The 21,216-nt window shown below is 36.6% G+C and overlaps 1 protein-coding gene across 1 annotated transcript in view; it reads right to left on the bottom strand.

Moving 5' to 3' along the window:
* The window catches only part of CHD2 (chromodomain helicase DNA binding protein 2), a 129,652-nt gene that overhangs the window by 31,019 nt on the left and 77,417 nt on the right, over positions 1-21,216 (bottom strand). The window contains exons 24-28 of the mRNA XM_027851981.1: positions 20,917-21,009; positions 16,500-16,673; positions 13,157-13,332; positions 11,092-11,133; positions 7,488-7,627 (exon numbers count right to left, since the gene is read on the bottom strand). Of these exons, the coding sequence (XP_027707782.1) occupies positions 7,488-7,627; positions 11,092-11,133; positions 13,157-13,332; positions 16,500-16,673; positions 20,917-21,009 (625 nt within the window). The remainder of the gene's footprint in view (positions 1-7,487; positions 7,628-11,091; positions 11,134-13,156; positions 13,333-16,499; positions 16,674-20,916; positions 21,010-21,216) is intronic.

Raw genomic sequence — 21,216 nt, 5'->3', positions numbered from 1 at the left:
CCAGCAAAACTGAGTAAAATCCTTCAGGGGAAAAAATGTCATTCAGTGAAATAGAGGACTTTCAAGCATTCTTGATGAAAAGATCAGAGCTGAACAGAAAATCTGACTTTCAAATACAAGATTCAAGTGAAACATGTAGAGGTAAACAGAAAAGAGAAATCATAAGAGATTTATTAAGGTTGAACTGTTTACATTCCTGCATGGAAAGATGATATTTGTAACTCATAAGACCTCTGTCAGTATTAAGGTAGTTGGACGAAAAAAATTATATGTATGTATAGATAGATAGATAGATAGATAGATGGATAGATAGATAGATAGATAGAGGGCACAGGGTGAGTTGAAAATGAAGGGGTGATATCTGGAGAATAAAATTAAGGGATGAAAGAGGATTATACTGGGAGAAGGAGAAAGGGAGAGGTAGAATGGGGTAAATTATCTCACATAAGACAGACGAGAAAAGGCTTTTACAGTATAGGGGAAACAGGGGAAGGTGACAGCGAATAAGTGAATCTTATTCTCATAGGATCTAGCTTAAGGAGGGAATAACATACACACTCAATTGGGTATGAAAATCTATCTTACCCTACAGGAAAATGGGAGGAATGGGATAAGAGAGCAGGGAAGTGATAGAGGAGAAGGCAGATTGGAAGAGGGGGTAATCAGAAGCAAACACTTCTGAGAAGGGGTCAAAAGAAAGAATAGAATAAATGGGGGGCGGGATGGGATTAAGGGAAATATAGTTAGTTTTTCACAACATGACCACTATGGAAGTGTTTTGCATAAGTACACATGTATAACCTGTATTGAGTTGCTTGACTTTTCAATGAGGGTGGGTGGGGAGGGAGGAAGGGAGAAAATTTGGAACCCAAAGTTTTAAAAACACATGTTAAAAAATTTGTTTTCATATGCAACTGGTAAATAAGAAATACAGGAAATGGGGTACAGAAATCTATCCTGTCCTACAGGAAAATAGAAGGGGAAGGGGATAAGAGAAGGCGGGGAGAGAGAGAAAGGAGGGTAGGTTAGAGGAAGGTGTATTCAGAATGAATGCCATCTTGGGGTAGGGGAAGGGACAAGATGGGGAAAAAATTTGGAACTCAAAATCTTGTGGAAGTGAATGCTGAAAACTAAAAATAAATAAATTTAAAAAAAGATAAAAGAAAAAAAAAAGAAAAGAAAAAAATACTCAACAGAGAAAAAAACAAAAAACACAGACGTAGATAAGGAGGGTTAAGATAAAGGATAGTACTAGGGAGGGGAAAAGGAAAAGGGAGGAAAACTAAGGGAGTGCCCATCAACTGGGGAAGGCTGAATGAATTCTGCTATATGAATATAATGGAATGTTACTACACCATAAGAAATGACCAAAGAGACTATTTCAGAGAACCTAGGAAGTATGAGCTAATGTAGCATGAAATGAAAAGAACCGAGCAAACAATTTTAACAATGAAAAACACTATTGTAAAGAAAAATAGCTTTGAAACACTTAAGAACTCTGACCAAACATGTATCTAGAAGACCTATGATGAAAGTATGTTAACACTGACAGTACAGTGATGGAATCCAAGTGCAGAGTTAATATATACATATTTGGACATGACCACTGTATGAATTTGTTTTGCTAGCCTATTTGTATTTGTTTAAATATAGGATAGGCTTTATTTAATCATCAAGAGAATGTAAAACATTTATATCTTAGTCCATAAATAGTAATGACACCTCCTTTCTTTTTAACTTTGAACTTAAAGACTTCTTTGAAAAAAGCATTTCCGTATACACAGCATGAGAACTCCCTATTAAACCGTAAATCTCCATTTCACACAGCTTGTTCTTTTGAAAAGTACATAATTGTACGTGTTGCTTTCCAAACTGTGCTGCTTATCTGTGGTTACTTCTTCCAATTTAACAATGTTCCAATAGCCCTGTATTTGCCTGTCTGTCTGTCTGTCTCTCTCTCTGGTGTTGTTGCTGTTGCTGTTGCTGGGGTTTTTGTTTGTTTGTTTTTGGTATCCCTCTCACTGACCCTCCCTGCCAAAATGCTTCACAAGTTCCTCAGGAGACACAGCTGGTTATTGTAATGATCAGAGCTCTTGCCTTTCAGAGTTGTTTTCTAATGTTATTCTCCTTACATAAACTTTTTTGTATGAAGTATCCCTGAAAACCATGATTAAAACAAAAAAAACCTAGATAATACACTTCAAGGAATCATAAATGAAAATTGCCCAGACACTTTCATGCTACCACATTTCATCATAGGTCCTCCAGATATGGGGTTGGTCCAAGTTCTTAAGTGTTTCAAAGTTATTTTTCTTTACAATACTATTCTCATTGTCAAAACTGTTCTGATTTCATTCACGCTACGTTAGCATGTACTTCCTACGATTCTCTGAAATAGTCTCTTTGGTCTTTTCCATTATATTCATATATCACAATTCATTCAGCCTCCCCCAACTGATAGGCACCCCCTTAGTTTTCATTCCTTCCTCCTTTCTTATTTTTCCCCTCTCCAGTATTATCCTCTATCCTTAACCCTCTTCACTTGCTTGTATTGAAAGGTTTTTTTTCTGTTTGTTTGTTTTTTTCTCTGTTGAGTATTTCTAAACCAAACTCTGTGTGTGTGTGTGTGTGTGTGTGTGTGTGTGTGTGTGTTTTCTCCTGGTTCTGCTTACTTCTCTCTGTGTCAATTCATATAATCTAAGAATCTATGAAATTATTTTTTTCACCATTTCTGCAGCAGATTTTTCTTGACTCATGTTTTTACCTCAAACTTCCTATTTAGCTCTGATCTTTTTCATCATAAATGCTTTAAAGTCCTCTATTTCAATAGTGATACACTTAATATACATATGATGTTTACTCAGCTTTGCAGGTTTAGTTATACTTGGTTGTATGCCAATATAGGTTGTCTTTGGAATACTGTATTCCAAGATCTCATTTATTAAAGAAACTGTCAAGTTTTTTGTGATCCCGACTGATCCCTTGGTAACTTGAACTGCTTCTTTCTGGATGCTTATTTTTTTCTTTGACCCAGAACCTCTGGATTTGGGCTATGACATTCGTGGAACTTTTATTTTGGCTATTTCGTTCAAGAAGTGATTGGTGAATTCTTTCTATCTCACTTTGTCCTGTTTCTTCTTATTTTTAATTACTGTTTTGTTTTTATGTTATAAAAAATTAACAAAATAAAAAAATTAAGGAAAAACTAACAATACGGTGACATTGCTGGGACTATTATTTTTGGGGTTTCTTTAAAGGAGGTAATTGGTAGATTTATTTTTATATACCTCTAGTTCTAATAGACCTGGGTATTTTATTGTTTCTTTAAGTATATCATTGAGGATTTTTTTTTTTAAATCATGGTTTTCAGGGATGGCAGTGATTTTTTTTTTGTTTTTTTTTTTGGTTAGGCAATGGGGTTAAGTGACTTGCCCAGGGTCACACAGCTAGTAAGTGTTATGTGTCTGAGGCCAGATTTGAACTCAGGTCCTCCTGAATCTAGGGCCAGTCCTCTATCCACTGTACCGCCTAGCTGCCCCCAATGGCAGTGATTCTTAACTGACTTCTCCTTGACCTGTTTTCCAGGTCTGTTGTTTTTTAAATCAGATCTTACATTTTCTTTAATTTTTTTTCAATTGTTTTCTATTTTGTCCTGATAGTTCTTGTTGCCTGGTAGAGTAATTTGTTTGGCCTATTCTGTTTTTTAGGGAGTTCATTACTTAGGTAAGGTTTACCACTTTCTGTTCTAAATATCTATTCCCCTTCCATTTTTTCCCCTCAAAAGCATTATTTCATTTTCTATCTCTTTTACTCACTCCTTTTCTGAGATCTCTAGATTTACATTCATTGTTGATACTGGTGAGTGTTTCAATCAATTTATTCCTCTCTTTAGCTTTACTTCCTGAATTGGGGTTTTGTGACAGTCCAGGACCCTTCTCTTCCCTACTTGACCTGGGTCATTTTGGTTCTTTCACTGATCTCTACCTCTAAGATTAGCTGTGTCCCCCTATCTTTGATGGTCCAAATGTGGTATCTTCAGGACCTTCTCAGGTGCCTCAGGATAGAATGTTAGGGACCTTAGAGCTGGTTGGCCTAGAAATGTCAATGTCTGAGCACTGTCACACTTTGTTGGTTGCTTCCACTACATGGATTCAGTGTCCACGATTCCCAAGGTACCAACCCTGGGGCTTTCTCAGGGCAGCCTTCTGATCTTGTTTCCTTTGGTCATGGAGCCTTACGGGCAATATGTCTTCTAGTAAGTCTCTAATCATACTTGTGGTAACCTGAGCTGGTGGTGGTTTTGCTAGCCTATTACTGGGCTTCTGGTTGACTTTCTGTGAAATTATGATGTAGAAATAATTCACTTACTATAGTTTCACATTGGATTTATTGATCATTATTAGTACTACAGGTTTTTGCTGGGGTAGGTATGCGGCAGCTGCACATTGTGCCACCCTTTCAGGCAGCCATCTTAGCCAGAAGTCCGATTATACTTATTTGCTGCAATTATACTTATTTTTTTGTTCTTATTAGAGGTGGTAAGAGCTGTAGTAATGTCAAATGGGGGGAGAGGGGCATTGAAACATTTTTTAAAATGCATATAAGAAACAAAGAAAAGTTCAGAAGTACTAAATAAATAGGACAGTTCTGAAAGTTAAGAGGTAGAACTGATTATATACTTTTTTTTAAAAAAGCAAGCAGTATAGAACAGAGCTTTATACTTTCATGTTCTGCTACATACATGGAACAGGACCTTTTTTTAGTGCTTGTTAAGTTTAGAATTTTAAAAAACAAAGATTTTAAAAAGAAGTTTAGGCAGAAGTTCTTTCAATATTTCTAATAATAAAAATGTTATCTTATAGGTAGTTCAAAGAAGTTCCAAGTACTTTATAAGTTAATCACTCAGCTAACCTTCAAATGATTTTTACTATAAGAATGGTTAGGTTAAAACTCAACATCTTATAGCTAAGGCATAGACAATGAGGTTAACTCTTGCCTAAAGTTAAAGAGAAAAAAAATTTATTAGGATTCAAAATTAAAAACCAAAAACTACTAACTAAATGATGCTATTAAATGACTCAATTTGAAATCCTTGAGATCATTCTACTTTTCATGTGAAGTAATATATCTCAGGAACTAGGCATTGAGTTAATGAAGATAATGAAATATTCCTGTTTTATTGGAGCAACAGACAAGTATTCTGTGGTTCTTATATGAAGAAATCAATTGATCATGACAGCAAATTTCTATAGCCATCCAATTCAATGATTCCTAGCTGATCTACAGACAAAAACTATTTTCACTACTAAAAAATAAATCAAGGCAATCATGGATTAGGGAAAGGAGGTATAGGCAAAGGTGGAATGTCATAAGAGAAACTATAGGACAACAAAAGTTGCAGGACTACACAAGAGCTAGTGGATTATGGAACCCAGTTTAAGACCCATTTCCACTGCTGCTGTACAGTATTTTTGAGATCCATGAACTCACAAAAATAGGACAACACATCATCAATGGCAAGAACCATATGAGTTCCCCAGAGAAATAGCAACTACTACAGGTCAAATCCTATTGTAACAAAAAACCTTACTACAATAAAAATATTTACAAAACTTAACCAATGAAACACTTCAAGCAATGTTCTATAAAGTTAAATCACAGTACAGCCACATAAACTGAACAACTCTTTTTAATTTATAAGGGCAATAAGGAGCTTTATGTCAACCCCAGATACTACTGCTACTTACTTGGTCTACAAGGCACCATTCATTTGGAGCTAAAATAGGAATGAGCTGTAATAACTGTCAAGTCGGCACTTCCGAGTTTCATTCAACTTTACTTTGAAACCCTTGCACCACAAGACAAGAATCCACCTTCTCTCTTGCTGAGCTCTATCAGCCTCCAGTTCATTCATGTTCTTTTTTCAAGGAGTTGAGTATTTCAGTTCCTCTTCACTTCAACCCCTGCTTTCACGCTTAGTGATTTTAGTAACAATGATGATGTTCCCTGGATTACTTTAGCCTCTAAAATCCTAAATTTTTAACATTGCTCAACTACCCAAAGGTATGGTATACCACCACTTTACTAGTCCCATAATCTTGAACTCTGAAATCCTTCTTTTAGATCCTAATTTCCTATGCTTCCATCTCCCTTCCACCTTCATTTATTTACCTTCTCAGCCTCACCTCCATACTACTGAATGCCTCTGCTATAAGTAAAAAAAAATAACACTGACTGCTTCTCAAGTGGGCCAAGATGGAATACTTTCTTGTGATCTTGTATCACATTCTCTCCCTCCCCTCGTCTCTTCATATTATCATATCTAAACTGATGAATCTCATTATTATACATGTATGTATATGTATATACATATGTGTGTGTGTGTGTGTCTAATGACTTTAGTCTCTCTCCAAATTTTTGTCCCACATTTCCAAAAACCAGCTGACATCTCCATTCAGATGTCCCACTGACATCTAAAATACCTGGTTATCTACTCCTCTAACTGCTCAGCTGCCATGCTTCCTTAGTTCTGATGAGGGCACCATCTTACAGTCAATAAGGTCTGCAACCTTAAAGCCATCCTTGACTCTTTTCTCTTCTTCAACTCATATATATTCTTGCTTATCCTACGTCCAAATCACCTCCTGTATCTGTTGCCTTCTTTCCACTGAAAAGGCCACCACTCCTGTTCAGGCCTGGATTAGTGTAATAGTCTCTTAATTAGTTTTCCTGCTTTCAGTCTCTCCTTTTTCTAATCCATGCTGCAGATGCATTATATATTTTAGAAATATTGCCACAAAGTTGTTCCTTGACTACACTACATTCTACCCATTTCAGTTCATTGCACAGGCTATCTCCAATGTATAGAAGGCAAGCCTTCCTTGCCCACTCTTCATACAATTTCTGGTTTGCTTCCTATATAACTCTGTCCTCCATGAAACCTTGCATCACATTACATAACACCTGCACTCATACCCCATTGTTCACTCCCTCTTTATATGAATTTATATGTATGTATATACATATGGGTGTATATATATACACACACACACACACACAAATCTACACACACACACACACACACACACACACACACACACACAAATCAAGAAAGGAGGGTGGGGTATATATCCTACCCCTAGTAAAATATAGGATCTTAAGAGGGAAGATACTGTTTTCATTTTTGTCTTATCAGCAGTGCCTTATACATACATACATGCACACATACATTGATCTACTGTGAATTGAATCTAGCATGCTATATCCACTGAATTCCTATTTATCAAACAATATTTATTTGGTTGTCAACTTCTTTATTATATATGTATCATCTTTAGCTCTCCATGAACTTAAAATCACTGGAGATGGCACAAAGTCAATGTCAGAACAGCTACAGCAAATAAAGAATTAGGACACAGAACGACAGCACTTGCGGAAATTTGGGGTTACATGTACCAGAGTTCAGAAGAATGATCTTCTGGACTTACCTTCGCTGGCATTTTCTTTCAGTTGTTCCTCATATTCTTGCATTGCTGACACACAGCTGTTGTGAATCAATTCACCCAATCGCTTCAGATCTGCTACAGACTTATCTACCAGCTCAGCATCCCGAGCAATGCACTCTAGACTGTGGAATGACAAATTTAGGACACTTCAGATGCTGTTCCCACTTCTCTAATATTGAACAAAGATCCCTAGCATCATTCCCTTCTGACTTGCTCTTGTAAGAATTTTTTTCCTGCTCTCTTTTCCTCACTCTAAGCAAGAATGAAGTACATGAAATTTTTACTTTCCATTTTTCAAATAGCACTGAGAATATCCCAAATAAAGAAGAGCAGTTTGAGTTTTTTTTTTTACATACTTTTAAATTATCTGGATTGTATGATAATTGGTGCCATTATTACATACTGCATAGGATGAGCAAGCATTAAACTAGTACTCTGTACTATACGATTTCTGGAGGAGTATTACATTGATGAATTCCATTGATGTGATAATGATGAGCTCTTTAAACTACAGATGTTATTTATGTTCAAAGAATCTTAGAATTAGAAAAGACTCCAGAAGTCATCTAATCCAACCTACATAACCAAGTCCATTTCATCACTGACAGGTGGTTTTCTAACTTCTTTCTTAAGACTTCCACTAATAAGGAAACCATTACCTCCTGAAGTAGCCCATTCCACCCTGAAAAACTATAACCACCTTCATTCTGGACACTAGGTCTCTATTAATGAATGTAGGATACACATGAATCACAGAGTTGATTCATATACTGTACTCTTCAATCCACTAAAACACCTAGAGGTCTGTCATAGATACGCTTTCCTGTACATTTTACTTTCTAAACCCAAATATAGACCCTTATATGTATTTCTGTTACATTTAATCTTATTAGAATGTTGCTTGTCCACTATATACTCCTCTTCTATCCTAACTTCCATTTCTTATAATATTTAAAAGCTGCGTATTGAATTACTTCTATTATGTGTTTTGTTTAATTCTAGAAGTATATAAAGTACATGAATGTATCAAGTGCCTAAAAACTGGCTTCCACCAAGTATTTTCCATACAGTGGATATTTAGTAAATGTTATTGACTTCAGACGACATGCCTTAGCCAGATATTTCAATATGAAACTCTCATTGTCAAGTTTCTCCTGGAACCTTCATTTGGCAGAAGGGCCCAAACCAGCCTGCTTTTATTGCCCTTCCATCCCTATTCCTGACTTTAAAGACTTCAAAATCATACCTCTACTACTGTCTCATCCTGCAACTTCACTTAATTCCTGGGGTCTTCTTGTCCTGAAATGTCCTACTACCCACGCTGCCTTCTGCCCGTGGATATTCCTCTGCACCTGTTCCCCTTACTAGTGTGTTCCTCCAGGAGCCTCCAATTTTTTTTTTTTTTTTGGAAAAGCCCAGGCCAGCCTGCCTTCACTCCCCTCTAAGGTGGTTCCCCCTACAATGGGTACCTTCACCCCCAACTCACGTGTTTTTCATCTTTTTGTGTGTTTTTCCCCCATTAGAACATAAGCTCCTTGAGGGCAAGTATTGTTTTTCTTTTGGCTTATATTTGTATCCCCACTGCTTAGTAGTTTCTGGCTCATAGTTAGCAATTAACAAATACTTGTTTCCTTCCTTCCTTTACAAATAGCAGAGAGATGCATAATATGGCTTCCCTCTACCAGGCAGCTGACATTCTCCATTCCAATGAGATATACTGTGGCATGATTCTAGGTTTCACTGCGACACAGGTCCAAAAACATATTTGACCTTCCCTGTAACCATCCAGGAAGACGTGTTGCCTGCCACAAGTTGACACTTGTACTTATCAATTCAGCTAACTCTAAGGTCCAACAGGTTCACAGCATTCAGATCTGAATAAATACAACAACCCTTAATCAAAAAACAAAAATCAAATGAAACTAACTCTATTCATTATCCAAACCAGCCAGAAACCTTGGCTCAAAACATCAGAAAATAGCAGGGTTTTAAAAATAGTCCCACTATAGAAATGTATCCTTTGGATACAGATAGTGGCCTAGGAGTTAAGATTGCTGGGCTCTACTCCTATATCTAGAACTGTATGTGCATATGCTTATGGAATATATATAGTATGTATTTCAGTATTCCTGTCTGTAAGAAAGAGTTAATGATATTTGTTTCTGAAGGGACAATATCCCTTCTCCAAAGGAGATGCTACATGAACTCTAAATTTCAAAGTACTACAGCAAACATTTATCAGTAGTAGTAAGAATCAGGACAATTTCCATCATCAGTAATATGACTCAAATACTCAAAAGATCTGTGATCTCATAGATTTGGAAGTTCTTTCTATGATGCAGTTCATAGCCTGCCCATCCTGTGTGACTCCTGTCCATGTTGTCCCATAAGTTTACCACAAGGAGTCCACCCAACAGGGGTTTGTATGTACTATACAGTATTTTTTTTTAAAAAAAAAAGTTTGCAAATGAAAGCAGAATACTAGACTACTTGAAATACAGCTTCTTCTTTGCTACATTGATTGTCAAATTCAATACTAGTATACTCTCAAAAGTATAGCAGAATATATTATTATAACAAACTTATGGTTTTTTCACTTGGGAACTGTACCAAAGCTAATGATTTGAATGTACATTGTATCCAGTATTATCTAAAGAAAGGTAAGTGACTGGGGCACTAATGCTTTACTGGTGGAGTTGTGAACTGATCCAACCTTTCTAGAGAGAAATTTGGAACTATGCCCAAAGGGCAATCAAACTCTGCATACCCTTTGATCCAGTAATCCCACTACTAGGTTTGTATCTCAAAGAGATGATCAAAAAAGGAAAAGGATCTATGTATACAAAAATATTTATAGCAGCTCTTTTTGTGATGGCAAAGAATCAGAAATTGAAGGAATGCCCATCAACTGGGGAATGGCTGAACAAATTGTGGTATATGAATATAATGGAATACTATTGTGCTTGATGAGCAGGCAGATTTCAGAAAAACTTGGAAAGACTTACATGAACTGATGCTGAGTGAAGTGAGCAGAACCAGGAGAACATTATACACAGTAACAGCAACATTGTGCAATGATCAACTATGACTGATTTAGCACTTCTCAGCAATACAATGATCCAAGATAATTCCAAAAGACTCAGGATGGAAAATGCTATCCACATCCACAGAAAGAACTACAGAGTCTGAATTCATTTCAAAGCATACTATTTTCACTTTTGTTTGTTTGTTTTTTGTGGCTTTTCCCTTTTGTTCTGTTTCTTCTTTGACAACATGACTAATGTGGAAATGTGTTTACATGATTGCACATATATAACCTGTATCAGATTGCTTGCCATCTTGGAGATAGGGGACAGGAAGGAGGGGGGGAAATTGGAACTCAAAATCTTGTCAAAAACGAACGTTGAAAACTATCTTTATATGTAATTGGAAAAAATAAAATACTATTTACAAAAAAAAGATAAATGATTCCATTACTGGTGCATATAAAATATCATAGAGTATTTTAATTCAGTAAAAGTAAAGCCTGCATGATTTGGTTAAACTGTGAATAAAGTATCTGGTGGATAACTACTACTGAACTTACCGTTCAAGAGGAAGCCCGAATTTCTTATATGCTTTGATGAACCTAAGAAGAAAAACAGTAAAGATGCATAAAGAAGAACTACATTAAAATGACAAAACATCTAAAATACACACTTGGAAGTGTTCCCTCACTTCACTCTGAGTAACATGGAACACTATGCAAATACCTACAGTCTTTCATGTAAATTCCATTCTATGAATTATGAAATGGTCATGAACACAATTACATTTATGCCAATTATTCTAATCCCAGCGTCTATTGTCTTCAACCTGTGCAAACAAGAAATATGGAGCTGGGGAAAAAAAAGTGGTTTGGTACCAGTGAGATAAAAAACACCAGGTTTATAGCACTTTTAAAAAGAAAGGTTGTAAGAAAGTGGTCTAACAATAGTATATGTCAATTGAACAGTCCCTTGGTAAGTGCCGACTACAGGCAAGGTCCTATGCTAGACAGTGGGGGTATAAAGACAAAAGTGGAACCAAAGAGTAAGCTCTTTAAAGGGGTGTAGGTGGGGGCATATAAACACAGCCAAGCAAAATTCAGAGCAGTGAGGAAAGAGGGTATCTGAGTTGAGGGAATGTGAAGGGGATTTCTTTAACATCATAAACCTGGATCACTGGAAGTAGGAAAGCGAAGAGGAAGAAGGGAGGCAAAGGGGAAAATGGGTTCCATTTTGGACATTCTGAGTTTGAGATGCCTATGGGACACTGAGGTAGAAATGTCTAGGAGGCAGCTGGTCATGTGAGAATGGAGCTCAGGAGGTCTAGCTATATAAATCTGGAAGTCATCTGCACAGAAAACTAAACTGGTAAGAGTTAACTAAAAGAAAAAATCTAAGGGAAGAAGAGAAAATAGCCTAGGACAGAGTCACAGGATGTAACCATACTTGACAGTGAGACATGGATAATGATTCAGCAAAGGATACTGAGAAGGGACAGTCAGATAGGTAGAATGAAAAATAGAAACAAGCAGTACAATGAAAACCAAGGGAGAAGAAAGTATTTAGAAAATGATCAGTAGTGACATAAAGAAAAATCACCCAAGACAAGGACTGAGAAAAGGCCACTGGATCCAGCAATTAAGAAGTCATTGATAAATTTGGAAAAAGAAATCTTAATGAAAGGATAAGGCCAGAAGCCAGGTTACTAGTGAGTAAAAAGTAAGTAGAAGATAAAGAATTGGAGACAATGAATATACATTACTTTGGTTTGGTTTTTCCCTGTGTGTATGAGCGAGGGATGGGAGAAAGGGGATTGATTGCTGTTTTGTAAATTTAAGTTTGCCTGGTAAATAAAGGAGAGCAGGGTCAAGTTTACTTGACTTTTTTAAGGGTGGTGGAAACCTAAGTATGTTTGTAGGCAGAAAAAAAAAACAGATAAATAGATTAAAGTTTTTTGGGTAGCACTCAAAAACAGAAAATGGAGTAATGGTGGGGCTAGCCTAGGAGGTGGGAATTGGGCAAGGCATATGTAGCAACAGGAAGGGATAAAAGGTGTCAGAAGACAGTTATCAAGTTAAGCTTGATAACAAAAGGGTCAAATTTCAAAGGGAAGAAAATAAGGCCACAGCAAAGGGGATGAACTTCAAAGAGCAGAAAAGGGGTGGAGTGAGTGGAGGTTGTGAGGACAAGAATAGGTTTAAGAGGAACACTGTAGAGGAATAGATACAAGGATAGGAGGTTATCAAAACAAATAATATTACCTTCATTGTAGCCACTAGAACACATACGAAATTCTTCCATGCATAATACTAATTATTTTAATAGTGATGATGACCAGTTCATTCAGAATTTTTTTTTTGCTTGTATCAAATAATGTTAGAAGTAACCAAAGAAGGAGTACCAAGAAAAGCTGAACAAGACGCAAAATCATCAGAAGACTTAAGTCTAGGCATTACAGGAGGGGCTCTGTTCCATTCTTTTGGGATATTAGAATCCACCTATGCAGCCATAATTTTAATCATTCAAAGCAAATCAGTGTTTGCAGACTGACTGCATTCATATGCTATCAATTTATTCAAAGTAGCACATGATTTGAAACAAGTATGACTTGAAGCCTCTACTAACCTTCGAATCTCAGCATCTGTAAATCCCTCTACAAGGTCTTTTCTGACACTCCGAGGACGTCCTCTGCGCTTTGGCCTCTTGTCATCATCAGTGTCATCTGTCTCACTCTCTGAACCAGAAGACCTCTGGGCCCTTCTTTTGGACTCAACATCTGAGTCACTATCATTAGCCTGAGCCTGAAAAAGCCAGAAGCAGGTTAACAGTGTAACAAGTACCAAGGTCTATTATTCAACTGTGAGTTAAAGAACTGAATTTGAGCTTTATTTCTGCCACTAAGGAGCTATTTGAACTTGGGCAGGTTATTTTTTCAGTCTTCTGATCTCTATGACGGAAGTAAGATACCTACGTTGCAACCTCACAGGGTTGCTGTAAGGATCAAATCAGAATATATGTGAAAGTATTTTATGAACTATGGCTATCTAAATATAAAGTGTTTGAATGAAATTAACAAAGTTTATGCTCGTAACTTTTTACTCATGGTTATATTAGTATAGCCATGAGTAGAAAGTTACAAATATAGGCTGCTTCCTTACTGCCTACAACCATACCCATGTCTCCTCCATCCTCACTTGATACATCCATCCCCGTAGTTATCATTCCTCATCTCTCCTCCCTATTGTGGCTATACTTCTTGAGAAAACTGTCAACAATCAGTGTCTCCACTTTTTTTCCTCTCTCCTTAACTCTACATTCTGGCTTAGGACCTCATAGTACAACTGAAATTGCCCTCCTCAAAGTTACCATACCAATGATCTCCTTATCAACAAATCTAATTACCTTTTTCTCAATGTACAATTTTTTAGACCTCTCCACAACCTTTGACACTGTCTATAAACCTCTTCTCCTTGATACTCTCTTACCTCTAGGTTTTTAGAACATTAATCTAACTAGGTCTCTTCCTAACTCTTTAATCAATCCTTCTCAATCGCCTTTCTTGGATCTCCAGGTCACACCCACTAATCCTGGGTGTTTCACAGGGCTCTATTATGTAGCCTCTTCTCTTCTCCTGGTATATCATTTTACTCTGAAATCTCATCAGCTCCTATAAATTCAATTATTGTCTCTATGGAAACTAGGTGGCACAGTAGACAAGAGCACTGGGCCTGGAGTCAGGAAGCTTTACTTTCAAATCCGGCCTCAGACACTTACTAGTTTTCTGGGCCAGGCAAGTCACTTAGCCTTTATTTGCCTTGGTTTCTTCAACTGTAAAATGGGATAAAATTAGGATTCCTGCGAGGATCAAATGAGACAGTAATTGTAAAACACTTAGCATGGTGCCTGGCACACAGTAAGCAGTATATAAATGTTAGCTATTGTTGCTGTCGTTAATGATTCTCAGATAGCCCTAACGCCGTCATATGTTTCAGACTCCCATATCCAACTGCTGATGAGACATCCCAAACCATATGTTCCATAGACATCTTAAACTCAACATGTCCAGAACTGAACTGATTTTCTTTCCTCCACCCCCAAAATCTCCCCCTCATCCTATCTTTCCTATTCCTATAGAGGGTACCACCATTCTCCCAGTCACCTAGGCTCCCACCCTAGGTGTCATCCTTGACTCCTCACTTTCTCTCACCCCTCCATATCCAATCTGTGGCCAAGTCTTCTGTCAATGTTATTTTTATAGCTTCTCTCCCATATACCTTCATCTCTTGACACTGCCAACACCCTGATGTAGGCCCTAACCACCTCACACTTTGATGATTGCAAAAGCCTTCTAGTTGGTCCAAGCCTTAAGCCTTTACCCAATATAGTCCATTCTTCCTTCACTCAGCTATCAAGATGATCTCGCTAAAGCACAAGTCTAACCACATCACCCATCTATTCAATAAATTCCAGTGACTCCCAGGATCAAATATAAAATCCTATTAGGTATTCAAAGCTATTCACAACCAGGCCCACCCCACTTTTTTAGTCTTCTTACAGCTCACTCCCATGTATGCAAAGTGACCCACCGATACTGGCCTCCTTGCTGTTTCTTGAACGAGACCCTTCATTTCCTAGTTCCATGCCTTTTCATTGACTGTCTCCATATCTGGAATTCTCTCAGTTGTCACCTCTGTCTCATGGCTTCCTTCATCTCAGCTAAAGTCACCTTCTTCAAGAAGTCTTTCCTGATCCCCCTTCATACTAGTGCATTCCATCTGTTGATTACCTCTATTTTGTCCTTTATATGTCTTGTTAGGGCATAACTGTTTGTATATTGTTTCTCTCATTAGAATGTGAGTTTCTTGAAAGCAGGGACTATCTTTTGCCTACTTTATATTCCCAATATTTAGGACAGTCCTTAACACATAACAAGCACTTAATAAATGCCTGTTCATGGGACTTGGAAAAAAAAAGTTTCTACCTCCTGTTTTATTTATTCAATAAAGTTATGTTCTCATTTTGAATTAAAAATATAGATTGGTGAAATACTGTGTTTTTCAGGCAGTTAGGTAATGCAGTGGATAGAATGCTGGACTGGAGTTAGGAGTAACTTAGTTCAAATCCTGCCTCAGGCACTTACTAGTTAGGTAACCCTGCATGAAGTCACATAACCTCTCTCAGCCTCAGTTTTCTTATCTGTAAAGTGGGGATAATAATAGCGCCAATCTCACAAGGGTGTTTTGAGAATCAAATGAGATAACGTAAGCAAAATGTTTTGCATGTTAAAGTATCATAGAAATGATAATTTTTTTCTCTCATTAAAGAACTTTATTTTTCCTATTTATGCGGCCTTTGATGATTATATTTTTTCCCCACAGATGAATGGCCCTAGGTAGAGGAACAAAAAAATAAGTTTCTTATCTCTGCACTACTCTGAATGTTTACATGCCTGCTTTATAGGGCTTTATGGAGAGATGGAAGACAATATACAATGGGACAAGATGAATCCATAAAACCAACGAAGAGCTGTAACACCACTGCCAAATTCTATCCATGATATTTAATTGCCTATCCTATTATTCTCTAATCATGTCACCTATTCTCTATAGTCCTCCTCCTAAAAAAAGGAATGGGAGCAGCTAGGTTTCACAGTGGATAGAGCACCAGCCCTGGAGTCAGGAGGACCTGAGTTCAAATCCTGTTTCAGATAGTTACTAGCTGTGTGACCCTGGGCAAGTAACTTAACCTCATATTAACCTCAATTAACCTCCAATAAACAAAATAAAAATTAACTAAACTTAAAAAGGAATGTCTTGTAGATGAAAACATCTTCATCATATAATATATAAAAAACAAATCCAAGGATTTTGCTTATAATTTCAATGAAAGACACAATCCAAATCTGCAAGTTCATATGGTTATAGATCCTTCCATCCAACTGATTCCACTACACCTTAAAACAATGTACCTTTTTTGCAGAGCTCCGAATTCGGGGCAGCATATAAATTTCTTCTAATTCTTTCTGTCGTTCCTCCTCCTCTACTTTCTTCCTCTGATCCTCTGGAATGATCTCATCCCAGTCCTTATGTGATCGTTCTTCCAATTCAGTTTCCTCATCTTCCATGGTTGCAAAATTGGCCACCTTAAAAGAAAAGACTCACCACTTTCAAAAAGATAGCACCTTCCAATTGTAAAAACCTGGCAACATTTAAATTTATTCAGTGCTTTAAATCTGAGTTTATATTTCTATCAAGCCAATAACATGCCATATGACTCAGAATACCAGGAAGCTGAGATTTCAAGATGCCTTGTTCCCTTGGATGAACAGTTCTGAAGTAACATTCTCCCTTTAGGTCAATGAGCAGGAGGTTTTCCCCCACTGGATAGCAAATAAAAAAGTTACTTAGATCATCCTTGGCCCTAAAAGATGAAGTGCCATCTCCTCCTTACCCACCTCTATTTTGTCACACAGACTTTTTCTTAATTTCTAAAACTTATGATAGAATGTTAAAGAAGATTTTTAATTAAAAAAATCAGATTATGGGTATCATTTATATTATCTTTACAGATAAAGTATTATCATACTCATTTCCTTCTCTAAATTATCCCCCATTAGAACTTTTGCAAAGACCGAACACAAACATAAATACAAAGTCTTACATGTTTTATACTTGAATCACTTATATTTTTAGTAAAATAAGTTGTCTGATATTAATTGGCAAATTTACATAGGTTTTAATTAAGATATAAAATGTTGATCTCCATTTATTAGTCCATAATAAACTGATATTGATACTTCTATAAAGGTGACAAACTGCTATTCAACAGAAGTTTGTCAGGTTTTTTAGAGTGCAAAATTCAAAGCAACAGTTGTTCCTCATCACACTGGATGCTCTATTGACTTTTAATTAAAATACCAAATATCAGAACCCAGCTAATTTAAAGTGAAATTTTTTCCATTTTGACCTTCAAATGTTCTGCCTTACTAGCAAAGCATACCAATTTGTTGCCCAATTCAGAATGAATATCATATCAATTCAGAAAACTGACTTTAGGAAAAGGATTTTATTTTAGGCTTAAGAAGAGAAAACCTTGACATGAAATATTCAAGAATAATAAACTAGAGCAACCTCATATATTTGTGTGCATGTGAAAGACAAAGTAATTTCATATTTTGACATTTGATATTTTTTCATATCTACTGAAAGTTATTTCCTGGGACAGAGAATAATTTACAGGAGAATGCCAAAGGCCAAAACTCATCATCTTTCCTATACTGACCCTGTCTTTCCTCCAAACTTCAGGATTTCTCCTGACAGTACTGTCATTCTCCCAACAACCCAGAGTTATCACCCAAAGTCATCTTATTATCCTTCTCCCTTATCCCCTATATCAAATCAGTTGTAAGGACCTACCAGATATCACTACATTTCTTACGTTTGTCCTCTTCCTTCACTTACGTGACCTCAACTTGTATTATATTATATTCTTGCATTAACTTGCATTATTATATTCCCTATCTCCATTTCTGGATTCCTTCGAGTCTCAACTAAAATGCCACTTTCCATAAGAAGCCTTACCTATTCCACCATAATTCCAGTGCCTTCCTTCTGAGGACTTTCCCTAATCTATCCTGTGTGTAGCTTATCTGTGCATAAGTATTTACATGCTGTCTCATTCATTAGACCGTGAGCTACATGAGAGAAGGAATTGTTTTTTGCCTTTCTTTTTATCCCCAGTGCTAGCACAGTGCCTGGCACATAGTAGGCACTTAGGACTTCCTACTGACTATTATACTTAGCCAATTACTTAGCCCACTTAGCCTCTCCCTCTCCAATCCAGCCTCCACGTAGCAAAATAACTATCCTAATGAACAGGTTGGGCCATGTCACACTCTTGAGAAACCTTAAGGGATGTGGCTTGGGGCACTGAGAGGTTAAATGTCTTGCCCAGGGTAACACAGCCAGCATACGTTGGAAACAGTTCTGGAACCTAAGTTTTCCTGTCTTTAAAGTCACCTTCTCCTCCTATCCACTATTGCTTAAATGAGGTCCTTAATAAATGTTTGCAGAATGAGTGAAATACGTAGAGCTATAAGTACATATTAGAGAAAAAACTGATAAAAAGACGTATGTACAAAATGATTTTAAATACATATAGATACACACTCACTTGTGTCTAATGGTAGTCATGGAGGGGGAGAAAAAGAGGAAAAAAAAGAAAGTTATATGATAACTTTATTATGTATTTAAAAGGAACAGCAAGTTGTACATAATAGAGTTGCAGTTTAATGTGCAATCATCTTTTTTTTAATTCTACTATGTTATGGAAATGCTTATGTCATAAATTAAAAATAAAATAAATTTTAAAAAAATAAAAAAGAAGGGTTAATAAATTATAGCATATGTGAATAAAGATGGTGTCCAGCTCCCATTGCAGCGGGACACCCAGGCAGAAATGAAAGTCTGGAGCCCTGAAAAATATATCAAATAGCCTGGCAGATTAAGTAAATCATCTACATACAAGTTGTAATAAATCTGTGAAACTCAACAAGACTGCAAAAGGAAAACATACAGAGCACATGCACATTAAGAGGTCAAGAAGACGATAGAGAGTCAATTGAAGGAGATAGAGAAAAGCAATTCAAAGCACCCCAAGAGTTTGTCTCTGAAATCTAAAAACAGAATTGTATACACTTGCGAGGGTGTAGTCTAAAAGTCAAATTGCCAAAGGGTCAAAGCATTCGAGGACTTAAGACCATTAGTTTCATGATTAGGCAGTCACTGGTGTGACCTTAAAGAAAGCAGTTTCAGTAAAATAGTTGGAAGTAGAAGCCCAATAGTAAGAAACTGAAACAACTGTGTGTAACAAGAAAGTAGAGTCATTAGTTATAGACAGTTTTTTTCAAAAAGCTTAGCAATGATGAGGAGAGAAAAGAAATAGCAAATGGATGGGGCCAAAAGATAAAACAGTCAAGGCCTTTCTGTGAATAGGGAGATCTGAGAATGATTGTAGGAAGAAAGAAAGGAAGGAAAGCCTGAAGACATATAAGGAAAAGAGAAATGTTTGACAAAAGAACTAGAGAAGAGAAGAGGAAGTGGGATCAAGAGCAAAGATGGAGGAATCAGTCTTCCTAAGTCATAAGAATACTCTGGTTTTGTGATCAGGAAAAAGAAAGACAGAAGGATGATGCTGAGAAGGTTGATATTATTCGGTCCAACCTTGTAATTTTACAGATGCAGAAACTGAGGCCAAGAGAGGTGAAGTGGAAGATGCAGAAATCTAGTTGAGTTAAGACTCAAATGTCATTATTTGCAGTGCAGTGTATCAATGCTGATATTTATGTTACATTTGTAACACGGGCCACTGCTTTGCTGTGGATGAGTTTCTTCAAAGAAAACCCTACATATTTCAGGGGATAATGTGAGGCAGGTTCCTGGAGGCCTCACAAGGGCCAGGATAAAACTTTATAGATCTAGTGTTCTTTTTAATGCTGCTGAGTGAAAATTGATGTTAAGTGATGTCAACTCAATGTTAATCTTAAGGTTAATTAAAATGTTCAAACAGAGAAATGTAGACTCAAGCTTTGAGAAACAGACATTTTTTTACTATAGACTATTTATTATAGCAGTACATTATAATACTTTGTTAACTACTATGAATTCTAAGTTTATTTATTACATTAATGTTGAAAGAAAGTACAAAGTGATAATTTGGCATCTAGGTGGTAAAGTGGATAAAATGCTAGATGTAGAGTCTGGAAGATCTGGGTTCAAATTTAGCCTCAGACACTAGATATGTGAGACCCTAAGCAAGTCATTTAACCACTATTTGCCTTAGCTTCCTCATCTGTAATAGTAATAACAACACCTACTTATAAAGCATTTTGCAAACCTTAAAGGGCTAAACAAATGCTAGCAATTATTATTAATAACAATAGTAATGTTGTTCACACTATGAACAGCATTATTACTAATAGTAATAGCAAATAATATTATTAATGACAATAATATTGTCTTACGTGAAAAAATTCTTCCAAAGTTGTCATTTTTAAAATTATACTATAAGACATTTAAAGATTCAGGAAGTAGCAGCAAACTCCAGAAATACAATTTTCAACTTGGAAAACTAAAGGTTTGGGGCAGAAGACACCACCATGTGAGTAAGATACCACAGAAAAGCCAAGTTGGCAAACCATGTAAGGAATGATATCAATAAATTATGGAGGTTCTAATTAAATTTGCAAAAAGGCTTTATTTTTCACTACCACAAAAGCCCTTATTTTATTTATACTCCATGGAATAACACGAATGGGGGTTCACACTTAAACCAAACTCCAACACTAAAGACATTTTGTTACACAAGACTAGATGTTGGCTCCATACCTTGAACTGCGATAGAAGCTCATCGGTTGCACTTGTCGACACTTCATTCTCTCTGGTTTCAGCCAATCGTAAAATTTCATCTATGTCCATTTCCTAGGAGGTTAAAAATCAACAGACATATAATTTAAACTAAGATTATTAAAAAATTGCACTCTTCAATAAAGTCATATTAAAAGTATCGATGCATTCATTAAAAAGTACTGATGTGGGGCAGCTAGGTGGCGCAGTAGATAGAGCACTGGCCCTGGATTCAGGAGGACCTAAGTTCAAATCCAGCCTCACACACACAACACTTACTAG

Source organism: Vombatus ursinus, unplaced genomic scaffold, assembly GCF_900497805.2.
Source record: "Vombatus ursinus unplaced genomic scaffold, bare-nosed wombat genome assembly UNPS02009205.1, whole genome shotgun sequence".
Taxonomy (NCBI): Eukaryota; Metazoa; Chordata; class Mammalia; order Diprotodontia; family Vombatidae; genus Vombatus; species Vombatus ursinus.
This window is presented reverse-complemented; position numbering and strand designations above follow the sequence as displayed.